Raw genomic sequence first — 22,652 nt, forward strand, 5'->3', positions numbered from 1 at the left:
AATATTGATTTTTTTATATCAATTTTCAATGTTGGGAATTTTAAGAAAATATTCAATTTTTTAAATGTGAATAACAAAATTAAATACTATGACTTTTTTAATTAGAGAAAAGTTATATCAATTTTTTATATTTAAGTTTAAAAAAATACATCACACCTGCTATAGTTATTTTTTTTTGTAATTAAAAAAAAGAACTTTAAAAAATGACTTTTTTTCAGAAAAAAATGACTCTTATATCATATGTGTATTTATTTTGAGTAAAAGTGAAAATGCAAAAAAGAGATGGAATTATTATGATTTATTCATGAGGAAGTACATCGTCATCCAACGTGGCATATGTAGCCACGTGGCATGGACTCAAGTATAAAATCTTGGTCCTCCCTCGTACTCGCGCTCGTACGTCCTCTTTCTTATCGGCGTAGTAACCAAACCAAACCAAACCAATCTCCCCCTTCTTCTCCGCTTCACAACAAAAAGATTTAGAGAGAGAAACTCTCTCTCTCTCTCTTCTCTTCTCTTCTCTTCAACCACTTTCTCTTTCTGGAACCGTCCATGCCTCCACCGGATACACAACGTACAAAACTCACAACTGATTTCGTAGAAACATACACAACAAAGATGATGATAAAGTGCTCAACCACTTAAACTCAGACGCAATTTCCCTCGAAAATAAGAAAGAAATAACAAAAAAGAAAGTTAAAACGCGCATGGCGTCGCCGTTGGACGGAGGAGGAGTGGCGGTGCTCCCGAATTCCGTCAACAAGGTTGACTCCTCCTCGGTTCTCAATGGCGGCTTGAAGTGCTCCAAACCGGAGTCGCCAATTTTGATTTTCTTGTTCTTTCACAAAGCGATTCGGAATGAGCTTGACGCGCTGCACCGATTGGCCGTCGCATTCGCCACCGGCAACCGCTCCGACATTAAGCCGCTCTCCGGCCGCTACCATTTCCTCAGCTCCATGTACAGGCACCACTGCAATGCTGAAGACGAGGTGCTAATCTTCCTTCACCTTTACGTTTTCGGACTTGTTAAATCGTGTAACCTAATTTCCCGTTGTGAGAAAAATGGCGTAGAGAGTGGAGATTTCATAGCTGGTTGCATTTTCAATGACGAAACGAAATGACACTCTTGTTTCTTCTGTCGGTCATTTCCTCTTGTTAAATTTTGGTCAAACTTTGATACTCCCTAACTAGCTTGAATATAGATTTTGCTTTTACAGAATAAATTGATTTGCAGGCTATGCATGTTTCTTAATCTTCTTTACTCTTCTGTTATTGTTCGTACCAAGAGATGATAAAATAGAAAAGGAAAACTGTATTATATAGCATTTTTGCTTGGGGGCAGAAGCTAAGTTCAGTTGCGGAGGAAGAAAAATAAGTATTGAAGCGGAAGATATCATTTCCTTAATTGCAGCGGCGTTTTCTGATCTTTTTGTTTATTCTCATTTTTTAATCTACGCGTTTGTGCACATGTCGTGGTTATACTGTGTATTGTGCATAAAAAAAACGAAGTAAAAACCTCCCTGTTTGTGACATTGTCACTAAATATCCACAATAAAACTGATTGAATGCTATGTAGCAGAAAAAGAAAAAGACCAGATTGAATGCTAATGCTGATGCTCATTCATTACTAAACCGAGCTTTTATAAGCTTGTAAGTTAATGTGGTTAGCTAACAGCTTCTGGTGCATAAAGTTATTTCATTTTCTCCTACTAGATATGAAGTGATCTTTTACTGTCAGTCCTTCAATGCATTTCTTGTAATAAATTGTTTAGATGGGAAAGCTTTGTTTCAAAATTTAAATTATCAGAGCTTCCTATAGGTTTCTTGATTAGTTTGATGACTGCTTTTTCTTTTGTAATATTAAGGCTATATGCTTTTGGCTGTGCTTCTTTCATACTTTCTCGAAAGCAATATTTTCATAATTTGGCTTTATCACTCCTTCAGCTATGTTTTGATCATTCTGAGGGAAATATATTCTGGGATGTAGGTGATTTTTCCAGCTCTAGATATACGTGTGAAGAATGTAGCACAGACATATTCTCTCGAGCACAAGGGTGAAAGCAACCTTTTTGATCATCTATTTGAGCTTTTAAATTCTTCCATCAATAATGTTGAAAGTTTTCCAAAAGAGTTGGCATCCTGCACAGGAGCTTTGCAGACGTCAGTTAGTCAACACATGGCGAAGGAAGAGGAGCAGGTAAAAGTTTATTTAATAGCTCTTACCTTGTATCCCACTTGGACTCATGCAATGAGATAAATATCATGTGATGATATTTCCTCTCTAAAAGATAGAATTATTATTATTGCTTAACAGAAATTCATAAAGACGAAGAGAATATAATTACAAAGAGTTTGGAGAGTAAAGAATCCTTCATATTGCAAAAAACAATTGCTAATATTAACTATTGGAAGTGCCAGAGAGGCTATTATACGTTGCAACCGTATAACTATAAAAACTATATTAATTTTTTATGTTTACTAATTGATTTATCATTCATGCTTTGCTTACTTGATGGGTTAAGTATTCTTGTGGAGTACTTTTAATGCAACCATATGGGCTTTGTCTAGTGATTCAACTAGAGAAGTAATCATTAGTATGTCCTAGAATGACCAATTAAGTCGATTAGGGTTTTTTATGCTAGAAGTTATTGTTTTATCTAAATTGTAAATTATTATTGAAGCATGCAACGTGGTATTTAATGTTTTCCTATATTATCAATACTTGCTATATTGAACTTTTGAAGCCATTGCTTTTTGCCATTTCCCCCCATCCATCAAAGTCTAAAGAAGGAATCTTGATAGTTAAATTGTTCAGGATCATAAGATTGCATCAGTTGTTGAGGATATAATGAATGGATAGTTAGATGTTGCGAAATGTTTGTTGAACATTATTGGATTATACAAGTAACCCTAATTAATAAAACAAAAGCTTTTTGTTTAATTTATCATAGAAGAAACTTTATTATAAACATGAATGGAAGAGTATATAAAATGATCTGGCATTCTAAGAACCAGTGCCTCAGGCATACTTTTTGTGGATGATACTGTCCTGGTTGATGAGTTTCATTTACATAGAAAGGCTTTGGAACTGAAGAGTTTTTCCTGGCACAAGATAGGAGTAAGGTAGAGTTATGGTTAACAAGTTCAACAAGACTGGGGTTAGCAGTGTGCTGGAGGTTAAAACTTGGATCACATCTTACCATGAATTTGTGCTGGTTAGGTATTTTGGATTCTTCCTACAAAGTGATGGGGATATTGAAAATAAATGTATGGTAAATCTTTGTGAAATTTATATAAATTTCAATTTTAGCAAAAAGAGAGTAGAAAAAAATATGAAACTTTGATTTATATAAAAACTGATTACTATGAAATTAAGTTTTAGTGGGACTTCTTTTGAACTAGTTTTGACTTGAAAAGCCCTCGAATAAGAACTAGTTTGTTACAATTGAGTGCCAAACAAACACATAATATATCTGAACTGGTCTTATTGTATCTAGTTATCTTATCTGTTTTTTGGTAGTTGGCAAACACCTCCTTTATTGAGCTCGAAAAACAAATCAAAATGCAGCCTTCCAATTTGTCCTGATTATCATAGTGGTCATTCTAACGAGAGTACAAGACTCTTTGCTGATCTTTATAAAGATGCCTAGAAGGCAAGTCAATCTTTTATATGGATTGGTGGAAATTTATCTTTATGATAGCTAAAGAAGGAAGAAAAGGGGCCTGTTTGTATAAGCTTTTTTATTTTTATTTAAAAAAACACTTTTTTTTAGTAAAATAAGCAGTTTTCTGTTTTTTTGATGTATTTGTCAAGACTATTTTTCTTAAAAAAAGTTTTTTGCTTTTTTTAAGAAGTAAATCCTATCTGCTTCTTAAATAAACATTTTTTTTATAATCATTTTTTTAAATTTAAAGTAATTGGCCCAAAAGCTGCCTACTTTTTTTTTCAGGATGGGGTGAGGGGGGAGGAAATTGAGATATTATTTGAAAGAACAAAAATAATTACAAGTAGGGGTAGCATATGACACCTCTATAAGTCACTAAAAATAAAAAAATAAAAAAATTCTTCCCACTTAACAATGCACATCCAGATCCTTTTATGATCCCTGTTAGACAATATTGTACATCAGATCCAGAATTCCAGATCACTGAATTAATTATGATTCTTGTAAGAAGATTATCATAGATGATCTTAATCGACATGTCAATTTTGGGTTATATACTTTGATCTGGTTTTGTGTCCACTTTAACTTCTTATGTCCTTTGGATCTTATCTGTAACACTTGACTTACAGATCTTATCATGAGATTTAATAATTTCTAGGACATTTATGGCTTACGAAGGATTTCTTTTCTCCTTTTCTGCTCTTATGAAAAATTATCCAAAACATTCAACTATTTCTGTTCCCAGCCAAACAAGATAACTTCTTTGGACTTACCTTGCTTTTTGACATGGCCTTGGGAGGTGGGGGTGGGGGTTGTCTTATTAAATAGTCTGCCAAATGAAAATGATAGCTGCATGCAATTTTTGTGCTCAGGGTGCCATTGCCCCACTTGCATTAAACATATTCAAATCAGCGTTTTAAATCCTGGATTGCGGCATGTAGTGGCCTGCCCTAAACACAATGTTGTGGGATAGCAGATAGCAGCTAGTAGATAGCCGCTATTGGATTTTTTTTATATAGTTTACATCATGTATACTATATACCTATAAGTTCTCAAAAATGATAAAAATTAATGACATTCATAATTATCAATAAAAAGTCATAGATGTCTTTAAAAAAACATAAAAGTTTCCTAGATAGAAATCATCAGTCACCATCTAAATCCAAGTCTACTTTTTATCATTTTCACTTTTTTACTACTATCATTAATGTGATATTAGTAAATATATTATTATTGCTACACTTATCACCTTTGGAAGTTTCTTTTGAAATTGAGTATTTCAAATATCACGTTAATCAATCACACATTGTTTCTTGAAAAGTTATTATTATTATTATTGTTATTATCAACTTATTAATTGTTTTATGGGTACTGAATATTACCTTATTACTTTATCTATAATTTTGTTTACTGTTAAAATTTCAGCCTTGTAAGGAAATGAGTACTTTGTATAAAAATTCCTGCTAAAAAATTGAACTCAAGAAAGCATTACAAATCCGATTGCATTTAGAATTTATGACATGGAGTAAATTGTTTATTATTGTGACGGGTTAATGGTTTAACATGTACATGGAAGCTTTTCTTTTATGATGTAATTTCCTGTGATTAATTAATGGGGTTCATATGTACTGAGGAGCTTTTTTATTAATGGGTTGGTATACTAGCTAGGTAACATATAATCAAGTTCCACTGCTAGTTCTCTTTAAGGAAGTTTGTACAATACTGAAATCTGTTTATAAGCTGGTGTCCCAAAGGAGGATTCTTGGGGTATCATTTTGTTATGGCCAATTTAAATGGATACATAATCTTATTTGCTCAGGGATGTTTCTGACTTTTTTTGTTTGTCGAGTGATATCAGGTATTTCCTCTGCTTATTGAGAAGTTTTCTCTTGAGGAACAGGCATCCTTAGTGTGGCAGTTTCTTTGCAGTATTCCTGTGAATATGATGGCTGAATTTCTACCGTGGCTTTCAGCATCTATATCACCTGATGAATCTCAGGATTTGCGAAATTGCTTAATCAAGATAGTGCCAGAGGAAAAACTCCTTCAAAAGGTGTGGTTTTCAAATGCTAACAGAGCATTGTTGTTTCCTTTTCTTTGTTAATGTTTTTTTATGTGTTGAATATGATGATGCTATTTATTGTTAGCTGACCGCCAATAAGGAGATTCTACATTAGGAAGAATGAGAGTTTAGGGAATTAGAGGCTTAAACTTCTATTAATAGAAATAACAGAAACTGTCATTTATAGTAATAACTGTTTGTACAGATAGTTATAAGGAAGTTAGGGAGAGTAATTGGGGGGTGTCAATTGTTTTTGAGAAAAAAGAGAGAAGAGGCCAGGTCTCTCAAATCTTTATTTCACAAATACATGTGTTCTTCATCTCTGTTCTGTATGCATTGGCACTATTGCAGAGATTGATTGTTTTGCAATGAAGACTACTCATCTGTCTCATATTCTGGTCTTGTTCTATTATTTATATTCATTTGATTTGATAATTGATATGTAACTGTAATATATCTTAATCTTATATTCTTGCTTATTGAAGGTTGTTTTCACCTGGATGGAAGGAAGAAGTAGCATTAACACAGTTGAAACTTGTGCAGATCATTCTCAAGTTCAATGTAGTTCTAGGGCATTAACCCATCAGCTTGAGAAAGTAAACTGTGCTTGTGAATCCACAACAACTGGAAAAAGGAAACATTCTGGATCTATGATAGATGTTTCTGATACCACTGGAACACATCCTATAGATGAAATATTGCTCTGGCATAGTGCAATAAAAAAAGAGTTAAGTGAGATAGCAGTGGAGACTAGAAAGATACAGCACTCTGAAGATTTTACTAATCTATCTGCTTTTAACGAAAGATTTCAATTCATAGCTGAAGTTTGCATATTTCACAGGTATCACCTTAATTTAGTTTGATCAATATTTGTCTATTGGAAGTATCACATCTCTCTTCTATTAGCAATTCCATACTTAATTTATCATAAGACATACCTTGTTATCTGAAATGCTGACTATTTATTTTTATAAATGCAGTATTGCTGAGGACAAGGTTATTTTTCCAGCAGTAGATGGAGAATTTTCTTTCTTTCAGGAGCATGCTGAAGAAGAAAGCCAATTTAATGACTTTCGGCGTTTGATTGAAAGTATTCAAAGTGAAGGAGCATCGTCTAATTCAGATGTTGAATTTTATTCCAAGTTATGCATACATGCTGATCATATAATGGAAACCATACAGAGGCATTTCCATAATGAAGAAGTTCAGGTGAGCCTTCATTGCTCATGTGATAATCTTTTTAAGTGACTAGTGTGAGATAAGAGAGTGTTATGCAAATGCAATGCTAATTGCTACAAGAGTAATTAATTTCTTGCTGGGATTTGAATGTCATATATGCAGAAGTTGATAAATGTGGTAATTGTTTTATCTATTTAGTTAATTAACTCGGGAAGTTCTTTGTAAGGAATTTGCAACTAAGCTCTGTTTTAATCTATTAGTGTTCTGAATTCCTCTCATCTATAGGTTCTTCCACTTGCAAGAAAGCACTTTAGCTTTAGAAGGCAATGTGAACTTTTGTATCAAAGCTTATGCATGATGCCTCTGAAATTGATTGAGCGTGTCCTGCCATGGTTGGTAGGATCTTTAACTGAAGATGAAGCAAAGACGTTTCAGAGAAATATGCAGTTGGCAGGTTCTATGTCTCTTCAAACCTCCTTGCCTTAAAGAAATTATATCTCCGAGAATTTTATTTATGTGTAATCTATATTTGACAACTTAATATGTTTCAGCTCCAGCAACAGATTCTGCTCTTGTCACACTCTTCTGTGGATGGGCTTGCAAGGCTCGTAATGAAGGTCTGTGTTTGTCTTCAAGTGCATCAGGTTGCTGTCCTGCTCAAAGACTTTCTGATATTGAAGAAAATATTGTTCGGCCATCCTGTGCTTGTGCATCTGCATTATCTAATAGACATTGCTCGGTATTAGCTGAATCAGGTGGGAACAAAAGATCAGTCAAGCGCAACATATTGGAGTCGCACAAAAATGAAGATCTACCTGAAACTTCAGAGACTGAAAATATTCAGAAACAATGTTGTAGTGCACGGTCTTGTTGTGTGCCAGGTTTAGGAGTAAGTAGTAACAATTTAGGGCTGAGTTCTCTTTCTACAGCCAAGTCCTTACGGTCCTTGTCTTTCTGCTCTTCTGCCCCATCTCTTAATTCCAGTCTTTTCATATGGGAAACAGAGAGCAGCTCATGCAATGTTGGATCTACACAAAGACCAATTGATACCATATTTAAATTCCATAAAGCTATACGCAAAGACTTGGAGTATCTAGATGTTGAATCTGGAAAGCTGAGTGATGGTGATGAGACAATTCTTCGGCAATTTAATGGAAGATTTCGTCTTTTGTGGGGTTTGTATAGAGCTCATAGTAATGCTGAAGATGATATAGTATTTCCAGCTTTAGAATCCAAAGAGGCACTTCATAATGTGAGTCATTCGTACATGCTGGACCATAAGCAGGAAGAACAATTGTTTGAAGATATTTCCTGTGTTCTTTCAGAGTTTTCTGTCCTTCATGAAGCCTTGCAGATGACGCATATGTCCGACAATTTAAGTGAAAGTAATTTTGGAACCTCTGATGCCAATACTAGTGATGATATCAAAAAATATAATGAACTTGCTACTAAGCTTCAGGGGATGTGCAAATCTATAAGAGTGACCCTGGATCAGCATCTTTTTAGAGAAGAATGCGAACTGTGGCCATTGTTTGGCAGACATTTCACTGTGGAAGAACAAGACAAGATAGTGGGTCGGATAATTGGAACAACAGGTGCTGAAGTTCTCCAATCAATGTTACCATGGGTAACGTCTGCACTTACTCAGGATGAACAGAACAAAATGATGGATATATGGAAGCAGGCAACTAAGAACACTATGTTCAACGAATGGCTTAGTGAATGCTGGAAAGAGAGTCGAGTGTCTACAGCACAGACAGAAACGTCAGATCACAGCACTTCTCGGAGAGGTATGTAATAAGATTTTAGATTCTTTCATCTTTTGTGGAAATTGTGGGATTGAATATTTAATAATATAGTGTGTTATTGTTCTTTCCTAGGTGCTGAATATCAAGAAAGCTTGGACCACAATGATCAGATGTTCAAGCCAGGTTGGAAAGACATATTTCGGATGAATCAGAATGAACTTGAGTCAGAGATCCGCAAGGTATATCGAGACTCAACTCTTGATCCAAGGAGAAAAGCATATCTTGTGCAGAATCTACTGACAAGGTTGGTTCCAGTGATCATACTTTTGGTGTTATTTAATAGGGACAAAAATTGCTGTATATTTGTTTGATAGCACTTTAGTCTATTGTCATCAAGCTTCAATTGTTGATTAGTTATTTTTGTCTTTTACTAGTCGATGGATAGCTGCCCAGCAGAAATCACCTAAAGCTTTATCTGAAGGATCATCTAACAGTGTAGAAATAGAAGGACTCTCACCATCATTTCAGGACCCAGAGGAACATGTATTTGGGTGTGAGCACTATAAGAGAAATTGCAAGCTTCGGGCTGCATGTTGTGGCAAGTTATTTACTTGCAGATTTTGTCATGACAATGTCAGTGATCACTCTATGGATAGGTAAATTTCTCATGGGATTTCTTATGTCTTATATTTTATAATAGTATTTACTTCTAATCATCTGCTTGGTCATTACAGAAAAGCAACATCAGAAATTATGTGTATGCGCTGCCTGAATATACAGCCAATAGGGCCCATATGCATGACACCTTCATGTAATGGGTTTTCAATGGCAAAGTACTATTGCAATATATGCAAATTTTTTGATGATGAAAGGTATCTTTTAGTTCTTCAGAGTCTAAAAAATTTGGTATTAAAATTTCTATTACCTGTTGAAGCTTGAGGCATACATATTTATACTTCTGAAAACAATCTATAGTTAAAAAAATTTAGTCTGTGTATATGAATGTTTTAGCAAGAAATAGATCTAGTTGATTATAGTTTAGTCTTTCAACTTTTTGGTTAATTCTATTTTCCTTTGTAACTTTTATTACATCAAACTTTGCATCATTCATTTTCAGGAATGTATATCATTGCCCATTTTGCAATTTATGCCGTGTTGGACGAGGGCTTGGGATTGATTATTTTCATTGCATGAAATGCAATTGTTGCCTGGGGATTAAATCAGCATCTCATAAGTGCCTGGAGAAAGGTTTAGAAATGAACTGCCCAATTTGTTGTGATGACCTGTTCACTTCAAGTGCCACAGTCAGAGCTCTACCTTGCGGCCACTATATGCATTCTGCTTGCTTCCAGGTCTATTTCACACCTATTTTAGGTTTTAGGTTTTAATTCCCTACCCAAACCGGGGGTACCCTATTCTCAAGGGTTGTGGATTCAATCTTATATTTTGTTAAATTATGTTAGGCATACACTTGTAACCACTACACATGTCCAATCTGCAGCAAGTCATTGGGAGATATGGCGGTAAGATGATTTTCTTTCATTAAATCTTTCCTTTGCACTCAACTAAGACTTTATTCTCCACCTTTATAATTCTCCATAAAAAAGAACAAAATACTTATAGATTCACAAAAATCTGCAAAGGAAAACTAAACAGGGCTATTAGTTTAATAATGCTCTACTATCTTTCTAACATGTACTTGAGAGTTGAGTCCTCAAGTTGAAGCAAAATAAAAGATGTTAACAATTAGCATTTGTTCATATAATTTAGTTAAATGTAAAGCTTGATATTGCTTAGTTTGGAAAAATTAAAACTTGAAAAGTATATGTCTATTGATCTTTAACAAATTTATGCATATGAAGTTGCAGTTTTTAAATTTGGAATTTAAGATATCTAAAGATTGTAAGAAGAAATGCATTCCTTTGATCAAGAAATTCATTGAAAAGATGAGGGATATAATTAGAATATTCATGTCAAATAAATTGAAATGCTTGAAGAGGTTACCCGACATACTATTCTTAGTTTTTTCTCTATCTACCCAGGTTTACTTTGGTATGCTTGATGCCCTATTGGCTGCTGAGGAGCTTCCTGAAGAGTACAAGGACCGCTGTCAGGTGAGTACTTTTGTCTCTTCACTTCATTCCTTTCGAAAGCTAATGTGGATTTTATGAAAGAGAGCATTTTGACATTTTAGTTGACCTGCAAAGAATTTGTAAGATCAATGTATGTTAAGCCAGTTTTGTAATGGCATTGCAGGACATACTCTGCCATGACTGTAATCGGAAGGGCACTTCACGCTTCCACTGGTTGTATCACAAATGTGGATTTTGTGGCTCTTACAATACCCGGGTTATCAAGTGTGAGACGTCAAACTCCAGCTGCTCTTAGTGTGCTTCTTTTGTCGGGAGGTAGACAGAGTTTGTAAATACTTGTATAGCAAATTAGGAATCCAAATTTTTCCATGAATAGGAGCCCCCTTATCTTTTCGTCTTATACTTGAACAGATGCTCCTAATCAGTCTTATAGCAATTATGTACAGATCAACTTTCTATTAATGCAACATATATTGTTGCAGCTCCTATTCATTTCTTTCTTCTGATCGTTAACTTCATTTAAGTTCACTGACTTTGCTGCGATCACGCTGAGCAATTTATCTCCAAATTTCCTAGCTACTGGCACTGGCTAGACGTATATGTTGGCTAACAAGTGCACAACTGATTGAACTGAAAAATAGCTGAAAGCCTGAAGTCCTGAACATAGTTCTTGAATCATAGGAAGAGGATAGGAAAAATATAGTATGTATATATTTTTGTACCTTGCTTGGATACCATGATATACCATGCGCATCTTGCAGGTTCTGTGAAATAATTTCACATTCACGCAAAGTAAAAAGGAACGAATTACAAGTTCTTTTAAATCAGGAGATTGTAGTTGTAGCAGTAACCTTGAGAAGTTCCTCTATGGCATGTTCCTCAAGGTTTAGACCAGCAATTCTGTCCAATTTCCATAGTATAATTGTCAGAATGTTCCATTTTATTTTATAGCCTATCAGCTACGTTCAAGAGATTTAAATAAGTTTGGGAGCAGCAGTAACATAAAAAATGACAACCCACCTCCGAAACCAAAAAAGGAACTAGTCTAACAACTCATTAACAAATGAAGTTTAGTTTTCATTAAAAAAAATGCAGTTTGGTTTTTTATTATTTCCATTTATTCTATTTCTTTCTTTTCTATTTCCTTTCACTCTATTTTTTTTATTTATTTCTTTCCTTTCTACTTCCATATTTACATTCACTCTATTTTTTATTTATTTTTTCTTTCTTTCCTACAAAACGCACTCTAAAAATGTTATTCCAATTTTAAACAAACTTCTAAACATCAAAATTGAATTTCAATAACGAACCTCAATGTCATGCTTAATTTAATGGGTCATGTGAAAAATAATTAATGCATTTTTTGGTGCTCAATCAACAAGAAAACAACAGCACGGTGATCTATGCATTTTGTGCAAGGTTCTTGTACAATCTGTCTCCGAAGTCTAACAGCTGAGCTAGAGCATTTCTCTGTGCAAGGTTCTTATATAATCTCTCTCCGAAGTCGGTTTATCAGTAAAATTTATATTCTTATACCTAAGAATAAAAACACTGCCCACCTTTTCTTCATCTTTAGGGCAATGAAATAGAGTCCCACAAGGAAGAATAATTAAGTTTAAGTATTTTTATCGTAAGAGTAAAAAGGTGAGCGAGGTTAGAAGAGGTGTTCTTTGAGCTTGGGATGAAATAAAAATGAGAGGAGATGATGGAGGCCAAGTCTGGCAATGAGGAGCAAGGACTGGCCTCCTTCACTCTTTGATTATCAAACAGAAACTTGATATAAGCCGTGTAAGAAACAACAGTGGGGTGACACCTCATGGATTTCATTTGCTCCCACATTTGCAATAGATAAGATTTTATTATTTATTGAATGGGTCAGATAGTTAGCCACAACATTTTGTACACATACATTTTGTAATACCCCAACTATATACTTTTGTAATCTGTTGCAACACAACTTATATAAAAAATCAAGTACAACAGCACCGCATGCATAGGTGCTACAATCGGCAAAGTCTCGTAAAAACTAGATATATCTCAACAAGACTTTTCGACTTGACTTGTCAACAAATAGGAAATCACCTATAAATCTTAAAATCCATGCTCGAGTATACCTCCTCGTCATTGCCTTCCAACTAAGCAATGTCACCAAAATGATTTTGCTAACCAACTTATTCTAACAAAACTTTCGTCTATCTCCTTTTATGCAGATGTAACTCCAAATAACTTTTCACATTAATCCGTCCAATTTAAATTTGTTGGTGTTATAAGAGGTGATCCATCAACACGAAGCCTCAACAAAACTGCCCCGTCTTGTAGAGTAATGATCCATAACACATCATTTTCAACAAGTCCCAAATAAATGCGGCTTAAAGTAGAAGCATTTACATTTGATATGTATCTGGGTTGTATGTAAAACTTAGTTTTCAACATTTAGGTCACCATCCAAATCTCCTTTTTTTTTCTAGTAATTTTTGTTATTGCTGAACTAGACATCAGATTGACTCTTCTGCCTCATATAATAACTAATTTTACCACTCAGCATATTGCATTTATAAACTTAGACTTGGCTGCAATTTGCGGAGTAAGAGCATGGCTATGGCTACGGCTATGGTGGCAGAAAGAGAAAGATCGAAGCCTCTCCACAATTTCTCCATGCCCTGCCTCAAATGGGGCAACCAGAGATTCCTGAGGTGCGTCAAAGACTCCACCATGATCGATCTCAAACCCTGGACTTTGAGGACCAAAGCACCACATCCACATCACACCAACCAACTCCAGAAGAAGATGGAAGAGAGAGCCAAGTTTTCGGTTTCACTCTCGAAGGAGCAGGTGGAACAGGATTTCTGGGCCTTTCTCGGAACCAGACCTCCCAGGAGGCCCAAGAAGAGGCCCAGAATTGTCCAGAAGAATTTGGATGTATGTAAATAGTCACACCATCAATTCAATTCATGCTTTCTTTCTCTTAATTCATTTCATTTCATTTTTTGCAGACACTTTTTCCTGGTTTGTGGCTCACCGATGTTACTGCAGAATCTTACAAAGTCCCTGAATGAGGCGGGGCCAATTGCCGATGCTTGCTGACTCTTCTTACTTTCACCACCGTGTCATATAAATAAATAATGGTAATTGCCAAATCAAATCAACCATCTAAATAAATCCAAAACTTGATTCTTTTGTTGAATTCTGCCGCTGGTTATCTGAAAATATAGTAGCTTGTACATTCTATACGTTAACAATATTTTTACTGCTGCTTCCTTTTCGCTTCTGTGAAAGATCTTTGTTTCACTTTTATCAATTTGCTAGAGTTCTAATGTACTGGATGCTGCAGTTTTAATTGCTCATTTTATTTTATTTTTTTTACCTTCAATCCAAGAAAGAACGTAATCTTGTCCCTTGTTAATATGGTATTATGACATGAAGAAGAGTAAAATCGGCATATTTAAATTTGCACAGCTTGTACCAGTGACTTTAATGTTTACAAATATGTGACCACTAATGAAATCTTCTACATTTCTGTTAACAGATATTGGATTTTATGGTGAAAAATGGTCATTTTCATCTATTTTGTGAAAAATAAGAGTAGAAATATATGGTTTGTTTGGTTGACTTGCAATAAATGCCAAGTGATAGATAAATAATGAATGCATGAAATTCTCCATTTTGCTGCTAACATCCTATCCTACCCAAATGGTTTAGTCAGAAATACTAGTTTTAGACTATATTAAAGCCAAATGCATCTTCAGAAAAAATAAAATAAATACTAAAAAGAAAATAAAATTGTTCATTGCTTGGCTTTTCCAATTAGGAAAGCTAGGGCCTATTTGGGTAACCCTCTTTAGAAGCACTTTTAAGATAAATAAATAAGAAGAAAAATAAGACGGACTTCTTCATAAACTAAAATGAGTTCTTCATTAGCTAATTTGTAGAAACTCTCTCATATAGCTTCTCTAAAAGATGAGAGGACATCTACAAATTAGCTAATGAATGGCTATTTTAGTTTATGGAGAAACTAATTTTTTTTTTTTTTATTTCCTTATCCTAGAAGTGCTTTTAGAGAAACTTACCCAAACAGGTCCGTAGTCTGAGCCATTGTTGAGGTGAATTAAGGGAGTCTTTTCCATTGGGCAAGACCAACTTCCCTAAAAAGGAACAGGTAAAATTTGCAGACGCTGTTTAGCTCCATTTGAGTTCATTCAGAATGTACATGCTATAATTGTGTTTCCATTCAAGAACTTCCCGCACTGATGTAAATCAGAAAAAATTGCTATAGAAAGCTTCTGTTAGTGGAGAAAGAAAAGTAAGAAAGCATATTTTACTTTTCTTCTATTCTTGGCTCTGGACATTTCTAAATGTTGATTACATCTGTTACTGGAGAACAACTCAACAAATATGTGAAGCAAAAGTTTTCATAAGTTACATTGTATGACTCTGATGAATAGTAGCAAAAGTTAAGGATTCTCTCACCATAAACATGTTCAATTCTCTGACCCTCATCAACTCTGCTAGAATTCCTCTGGTTCATGTCAGCACAGGTGAAGCAATTATACAAATTGCAGTTGCAATGTTGCATGTATATTAGGCATGTGATGATTTTTGGAATTCTGCTGTCATTCGCATGGGGAACACATACGTAGATAGTTACTGTGATTAGCAAGTATAGAGAGGCTTGGACATTGAGGGTAAAATATGGAAGTAGCAAATACAGAACCAATTGCTGACTTAAGGTGTGCTTCTTAGTAATGAAAATGTAAAGAGTAATTTGGAGTAAGTGAAAAATGACAATGCAATGGCCTAGATACATCGATATGTCTCACTACTGTTTTCACTTTTATTTGTTGGTTCAAGTACTGGCTAGTAATTAGCTATATGTCTCACGTAACTCTTCTGCCCTATAAGGTATCATCTGCACAGCTGCATGGCATTACCACTTGACATAATTCTTTTAACATCATTTTGAGTTTGCACTTTTACAGCAACAGGAACGGTTTTATGTGCAGGAATTGAACAAAGCCTGTGTAGTTTTTATTATTGTTTGGCTATAAGCTATGAAGTCCAAAAACAAAAAATATAAAGTATTGGTATAGTACACTTATCCTATACTAATATAGATGCTCCTTATTCTTAGATATGTATTTAAGAAGCATCTTTTAAAAAAAAATTCAAGATTTTAATCATCGATATGCTTGAGATACAGTTCTAATACTTTGAATAGAATTGAAATTACATATTATTTTATTCATTCATTGACATGTTCTAATGCGATTCTAATAAAAAAATACACAATTATACAAACACAAAATTTATTATTAGAACATGTAGATGAATAAAATATGGATTATGGTAGGAGTGTTCACAGGTCAGATTTGACTAAATCTGTTATCTAACCATATTAAAATTTTATGGGTTGGATTTGTGTAATTTTTTTTTTTTTGCAAACACAATCTAATCCAATCTAATCATAAACGAGTTGGAATTAATTGGGTCTTAATATTTAAAAAAAATTAAAAAAATTTAGAACAATAATGTATCTTTGCCTAAATTTTTTAAGTATATAATAATTAAATGCATTCAAAAGAAACCAAATTATGGAAATGTTTTAATAATAGAATTAATGATTTTAATACTAATATAATTTTTTTGGATAGAAATAAAGTATGATACTAGTATGTGAAAATATAAATAAAATTAAGAAAAACATAAAAGCAAATTAAAAAAGATGAAAAAGTTATAGCAGGTTTATTTTAATAATTTAATAAATTATATGAGCTAAAAATTATTAATGTGTTTTATATTTAATAATTAATTTATATATAATAAATTAAATCATATGGTATGAATTGTGTTAGGTTAAAAAAATAAAACTTATTCTTGATTAGATCTTGATCAAGTTGGATTGAATTCAACTCAAATACTTTAGAAGTTCAATTTATATAATTAAGTTGAGTTGAATCACAAGTTGATTTTAACTATAAATACTCTTAGATTAAGAAATAATATGTAAATTGAAGGAAAATAGATGAATAGGAATGATGTTTAACTGTTTGTTTTTCCTTTTGGTTTTGTAGTAAATTATAATCACCCTTCGCTGATATAATGATGAGAAAATAAAGATATTGTTCTTTTAGTATAGTAAACAAAGAATTCTTAGAATAGTAAAAGTCTCCTAAAGTTAAAAAAGAATTATCTTCCCTTAGATATACGTTGAACGATTTGATTTATCCCTGAACGAAAAGTGTTTAAAAATATTAACAAGAATTTAGGAAGGGGATTGTGCAATATATTGATTTCAAGGTTTTAGGATTATAATTGGTGGAGAAATTTAATCTACAAGGACAAAGCATAGTATAGGTCACAATCACGGGCATTAATGCATGCGAAAATAAAATAGACAGTACCATCCAATTAATTGTAGTTATGTCCTTTCGATGTCGTGAGTCTATTTGCTGGATTTTTCTTTTTTCTTTTTTTTCCAACGAGTCCATTTCTTGGATAAGATGCCATAAAATCCTAAATAGGCATAAATGATTTCTTTCTTTTTAATTGCCAGACTTTTAAAAAGTTTTTATTTATTTATCTGTTATTTATAAAATTCAAGATGACATTAATTATTCATTTATTAATTATACTTTTATTTTACTCTTAATATTTAATTAATTTAACATGTATTTATTGTGAAGTAAGAAGAAAAAGAGATAAAATAAAAAATTTCACATTTATTTTATTAAAATCACAGTTAAAAATGAACAAAGATAGTATATCCACCACAAAATCGAGGAAGGATGGAGAAGCCCGCTGCATAGCACATGCCCTACATGCATAATACTAGTACAAAGCATTCTATGGTCCCAAAGAAAAACACACACAAGGCGCACTTAATTCTGATAAAAATTAAACACATAAATTTGTGATCAGAAGACTAGTAATTTCCATTGAAGTCCATCATGGTTATAATTTATAACCCCAAAAAGCTAATCACGAGTTTATTGATTCAAGATTTTTGGTCTTGTGTAGTGAATTTTAGGACCATTTGGGATGCCATTATCTTATCAACATTGCAACTGAACTAAATTTACTCCCAGGATAACTCACGCATTAATTACTTAATTTACTCAGGACCGCTGATGTAAAACAATATTACTAATTCAAAGTTAAAACTACTAGAAACAATGGATTGGTAGTGATAGGAATCCAATTCTAATGTGTTAGCTGTTTGGCAGCATATGATTAACCATATTGCCAAGCATGTCTAATTGGAATTTCACCATTTATGACACGAATGCTGGTTGTCCAATAAATAACACATACTAATTTGGAGGATTCAGTATATTTCCAGATTAAATGCATAGTCTAAGCCGATGCATGCCACTAGATAAATCAAAGGATGGCCCATGATTAGCTGAGTTAGTAGCTAACAAAGGCTCAGACAAACTAACTTTCCAAAAGTTAAAGTTTCATCAAGAATTTGTTTGTCCATGAAACTGCCACCACTAGTTCTAGTTGTCATATGTTTTACAATTAAAGACAAAATGTTAGTTGTTGAACAAAAGAGTATTTCTCATAAATAAACAAGTGCTAATCTGAACAAGCACTAGCCACAAAAGCTTCCATTCATTGGAGGATTCATCACAGAAAACAAGATGGGACAAAGCATTAAAAATGGACAGATTCCCATTGTTCTGGCCCCCAAGCTTGTACCTTATTAACTGAATGACCATCAGAGATTTTTTTATCCCTCCAAATCATTAGCTTGGCATAAACATAATCAACTTCATTTAGTACCATGCTAATTACTTGTTTCTTTCTAGCATGATCGCTGATCAGAATAAACAATGATGAATTTGATAAGCCAACTAGCAAGATTAACCACGAACTAACATGAACAAATCACTTCTTGCTTTTCTTGGCCTTCCCAACACGTAAAAAAGAACCCAACCCGAAGAGACTACCACTTCCTTTAGAAATGCAGGGAGTTGGTAGGTTCAAAACAGGACTAATCCAAAGACCATTGGCATAAGATCCTCCATAACTCTTACCTGAACGAGACCTTTGTATAGGATACAAATTTAAGGTAGAAGAGCTTGAAGATGATAGTGGCTTAGCTGCTGAATGCTGCCTGGTTGAACTCACTCTCTTTGGCTGTGGCACCGAACCAGTTGAGTTGCTCCTTGACAAAGGAGGTGAATAACACATCAAACTTTTCTTTGTATCACAACTGAGACTTTTGCTTCTACTGAAACCCCAGAAAGAGGCGGAGTAAGCTTTCTTATCTAGAACTTCTCTAGTGCTCTCTTTCTTTATTTTGTCAACGCTAGACGGGGTACATGGAAGTGGAGGAAGTCTCATATATGGAGCTTCTCCACAAAGGGTGTGTTTCCTAGTAGTGTTTCGCTTTTTCTGCATCTGAATGGGAAGGATTACCCCATTAGAGAAAAGTTCATCTGCAGAAGATGATTCAAACTCAAGGCTTCTTCTGCTAGTGCTGAACTCAAAGTCATGATTCGACTCAAGAAGCATTGTGTCTTTGCGTGGAACATCTTGCTGCTTTTGTAGCTCAGGGACATCATGGGAAAAAGAGAAACGAGGGGGAACTATTTTAGAACACATAGATAACTACACAGTTCCCACCAGTTAGGAAAATTGAAGAGGGAAGCAAAAACCAAGGTGGACTTCAAGGTATGATGATGTGAGAAAGGAGAAAAAAAGCAAGGAAGAGAATTCAAACGAGAAAATCAAAACAAGGGAAGAGAGATTTATGGGTTGAAAATAATCAAAATATGGGGTTGCTTTTGATTTACAAGTCAGAAATACACGGAAACAAAAGACATCCAGATACAGTGTACAAAAGGAAGAGCGTGTGTAACCATTTTATTTTCAAAGGATAGAGATATTCTGTGAAAATTGGAAGATCAAAGGAGATTCAATGTTCTTCTCTGAATAGGAGGCACAAGGGATATTTTGTCTATTATTGTTGGATAATAGAAACAAAAGAGGAAGACAGAGAATATGACTTAAAAAAAGAGAAAATGTAATGTGTGACAATTTGGAAATTGTAAAAAAAGGATGTGAACTGCAAAGTCAGTGAAGGTTAAAGGTATGTGACTGAAATCACGATCTAATTCTGCTGAATTGAAGGAATAATGTTTGGGGTCTTGGTCTGTAAAATAGCCACCCAACAAAACTTGTTGCATAAGATGTGTAAATTTTTTTTTTTGTAATATATTATTAATATGAAGTATTTATTGATTTTATTAATAATTAATTTTTATCAAAAAAATCTAATTGATCATCTTTAATGAAATTCTTTTCATTTAATTATATTTTTTTATCTATACTTAAACTGGAAACTAGTTAAGATGTGTAGAGTTTAAATGTTTTTATCTCAATTGATGAAATAGTATATTCTTTTGCACAGTCATTTATATAATTTTAAGGTGGAGGAATATTAATAGTCTCTTTTCTAACATAAAGCGTAAACAATCACAATTTATTATACAATTAAAAAAATCATTTAGATGGTGAAGCACTGTCAAATAAATATTTATGAATTAGGTTAGCTCTAGGTGTGTGCAATTATCTCTTGTTCCTTGTATTTGAGGATGATTTCTTATAACATATTTAATACTAGTTTGAATAATCATATAACACGTGGGATGGACCAAACTGCAATCTTTCTGGGTTAATCACCCCCATGATTAGAATTATACTAAATACGTTTTCTTAATTTTTTTCCTAAAAAATAAAAAAGAATCTTCACCGATTAACAAAATCCTGGTTGTGATCACTATTTATTGAAGCATAGTCAAATTAGAGAGTTTCTATAGACAGAAAAATTTTAAAAAGGGAAAAAGAAGTTTCGCTACTTCAATATCTTTGAAATATGATAGTTAAATCTTTCTATAATTGCGTTATTAAAAAATGGAGCTGATGAAATGAAAGAACGTTCTACCGGCTAACTAAATTTATTGAAGGACTCGAGGATTAGGGTGCAAATTTTTTACAATTAAACCACTACTCTGCCTTCATTAATTTTTTAGTTTCTGTTTACAAAAGTTCAACCACCACTCTGCCTTCATTAATTTTTATAAATTCTGTTTATAAAAGTTCAACAACTTGATTAAGTTAGAAAGGACCAACTCCTTTAAACCAAAGCTGTTAGATGCTTATGCAACATCGTGTTAAGACCGTAAAAAAACATCGTGTTAATCTAATAAAACTTGCAACCGCAAGAGTTATTTATATTTCTCTAATAATTACAGCGTATTTTCCAATGATAAAAACCTTCCAAAATTATCATGCCCTTCCTATATTCTAAAGAAGTCGTCACGTATTATAATTTGACGCGAAAACGGCATTATCCAAACATATGCTATAACTTGGTCAAATTAATGGATGATACTGACTTAATAATTCTTTACCGTGAACATTGCTAGTATTATATGACACAAGTCTATTATGAATTGTCAAAGTTGGAAATATTGAAACCTTCATTCTAATGTAAGGGTGAATTGAGGTTAACGTATTAGTTGTATTTTCTTATCTAATTAGAATTGAAGTTTTGCTTCAATAATCTACATAATAAAAATTTACATTAAATGTCAATATTAATAAGAGGAAACTTCACTTCTAGTCAGAGAATAATACAAAAAATCACTACATCTAAATCTTGTCTTGCAAGCATTAGGTTGGGAAGAAGAGATCAAAGTTCAAAGTATAGGATTGGTACCTTGATGAGCAAATTCTTGCATGACAGATAACTAATATTGGTTTTTTTCACCAAGACAGAAAACCCCTTTTTGACAAGCTGCCATGTGAGCAATCTCTCGATGAGTAAAACCCAGAGGCTTGATGATGATGACAAAATAGTCCTTATTTCCGATGCCCACAGCATGGGAACCCACTCACCAACTGTTTGAAGGACCCCACAAAGCATCCATCAACCAAAAATATTGTCCTTAACAGGAACCATTATTTGGGGCAAGAAAAGATGTAACCAAAATCATAATCTGTTCGAGAAATGTTGTACACTTCGTTGAGTGTGACCAATCTTCATTTTATTAATAAATGATGTAGAGACTTGGACGTGATTGCTTTAGTGGATCCAAAGAGAAAGTAAAATGTCATCACTCTAGCAAATATATCACTCGCATAGAGTCATCCAATTATAAAGGTGGTGATGGTGCCCGTATAATTCCCTCGTTCATGTGTGAAGAAATGGAAAAAAAAAAAAACTCATGTTCTGGTGCTTGAATTTGTAAGTGAGTTATCAGGAAGTCAGTTTTTTTATCATTATTAATGTGAAGTATTTATTAATTTTATTAATAATCAATCTTTATTAAAAAAATTGACTCATCTTTTAATTATTTTTTCATCCATAAAATTTAAATTAAAAATCTTATTTAAAGAATTAAGTCCATTCAGATCAACAACTTATTTGTAAAGTCATTTATTTTAATCGGTTTTCTTTCATGCAACATAGTAAAAAAGAAATAAATAAATTATCTAAATAAATTACTTTTACAAAATTAAGACAAAAATTTTGTAATATAAAATTTAAAGTAATAGACTTTTATAATATCAAAATTAAAATAAAGAATTTAGCTATAGACCGAAAGTTTGAAATTCTTTAAACTCTAGTTCTTGCATATGAAATTGAATACAACTGTGATTCTTTTATGCATAGTTCATTCAAAAATGAAAGAAAATCTGTGACAATGAGATTTAGATTTTTTTTCTCTTCTTCAAGTCATCACGTATTCACGTTACTTCATCTAACCTTATTTTCTTTATTTTTTTAAATGAGAGTCTTCGATAAATATGTTTCAAGTTAAGAGACTTTTTTCTGTTTTAGATTGAAACACAATTCCCTCCTATGAAATTTTCAAAAACAAAATAAAATTTCTCC

At 33.3% G+C, this 22,652-nt stretch overlaps 3 protein-coding genes across 4 annotated transcripts; 2 read left to right on the forward strand and 1 right to left on the reverse strand.

Annotated features, from left to right (window-relative positions):
- Positions 1-398: 398 nt before the first annotated feature.
- Positions 399-11,233, forward strand: LOC100801725 (zinc finger protein BRUTUS). Of its 2 annotated transcripts, XM_003525188.4 has the most exons (14): positions 399-989; positions 1,988-2,197; positions 5,524-5,718; positions 6,213-6,568; positions 6,708-6,936; positions 7,192-7,360; positions 7,458-8,696; positions 8,787-8,958; positions 9,089-9,310; positions 9,389-9,526; positions 9,772-10,006; positions 10,118-10,177; positions 10,697-10,768; positions 10,911-11,233. In XM_003525188.4, the coding sequence occupies exons 1-14, from the start codon at positions 708-710 to the stop codon at positions 11,040-11,042; spliced, it is 3,711 nt and encodes a 1,236-aa protein (XP_003525236.1). In that variant the 5' UTR covers positions 399-707; the 3' UTR covers positions 11,043-11,233. The 2 variants fall into 2 exon arrangements, with proteins under 2 accessions (XP_003525236.1, XP_014631388.1); XM_014775902.2 differs by lacking the exon at positions 9,389-9,526.
- Positions 11,234-12,715: 1,482 nt separating this feature from the next.
- On the forward strand, positions 12,716-14,810 carry LOC100801179 (uncharacterized). The gene is made up of 2 exons (XM_003525187.5): positions 12,716-13,666; positions 13,741-14,810. Exons 1-2 carry the CDS (start codon positions 13,340-13,342, stop codon positions 13,801-13,803), a joined length of 390 nt encoding a protein of 129 aa, XP_003525235.1. The 5' UTR covers positions 12,716-13,339; the 3' UTR covers positions 13,804-14,810.
- Positions 14,811-18,339: 3,529 nt separating this feature from the next.
- LOC100814700 (uncharacterized) lies at positions 18,340-19,876 on the reverse strand. The gene has a single exon (XM_003524317.5). It carries the CDS (start codon positions 19,352-19,354, stop codon positions 18,635-18,637), a length of 720 nt encoding a protein of 239 aa, XP_003524365.1. The 5' UTR covers positions 19,355-19,876; the 3' UTR covers positions 18,340-18,634.
- Between the last annotated feature and the right edge of the window lie 2,776 nt (positions 19,877-22,652).

The sequence above is a fragment of the Glycine max genome, chromosome 5 (genome assembly GCF_000004515.6).
Source record: "Glycine max cultivar Williams 82 chromosome 5, Glycine_max_v4.0, whole genome shotgun sequence".
Lineage (NCBI taxonomy): Eukaryota > Viridiplantae > Streptophyta > Magnoliopsida > Fabales > Fabaceae > Glycine > Glycine max.

Coding starts and splice junctions, on each gene's coding strand:
- LOC100801179 (XM_003525187.5), top strand. CDS start 13,340: ATGGCTATGGCTACGGCTATGGTGGCAGAAAGAGAAAGATCGAAGCCT. Junction 13,667..13,740: donor TTGTCCAGAAGAATTTGGAT/GTATGTAAATAG, acceptor CATTTTTTGCAG/ACACTTTTTCCTGGTTTGTG.
- LOC100814700 (XM_003524317.5), bottom strand. CDS start 19,354: ATGTGTTCTAAAATAGTTCCCCCTCGTTTCTCTTTTTCCCATGATGTC.
- LOC100801725 (XM_003525188.4), top strand. CDS start 708: ATGGCGTCGCCGTTGGACGGAGGAGGAGTGGCGGTGCTCCCGAATTCC. Junction 8,959..9,088: donor GTGCAGAATCTACTGACAAG/GTTGGTTCCAGT, acceptor GTCTTTTACTAG/TCGATGGATAGCTGCCCAGC. Junction 10,007..10,117: donor TGCATTCTGCTTGCTTCCAG/GTCTATTTCACA, acceptor AAATTATGTTAG/GCATACACTTGTAACCACTA.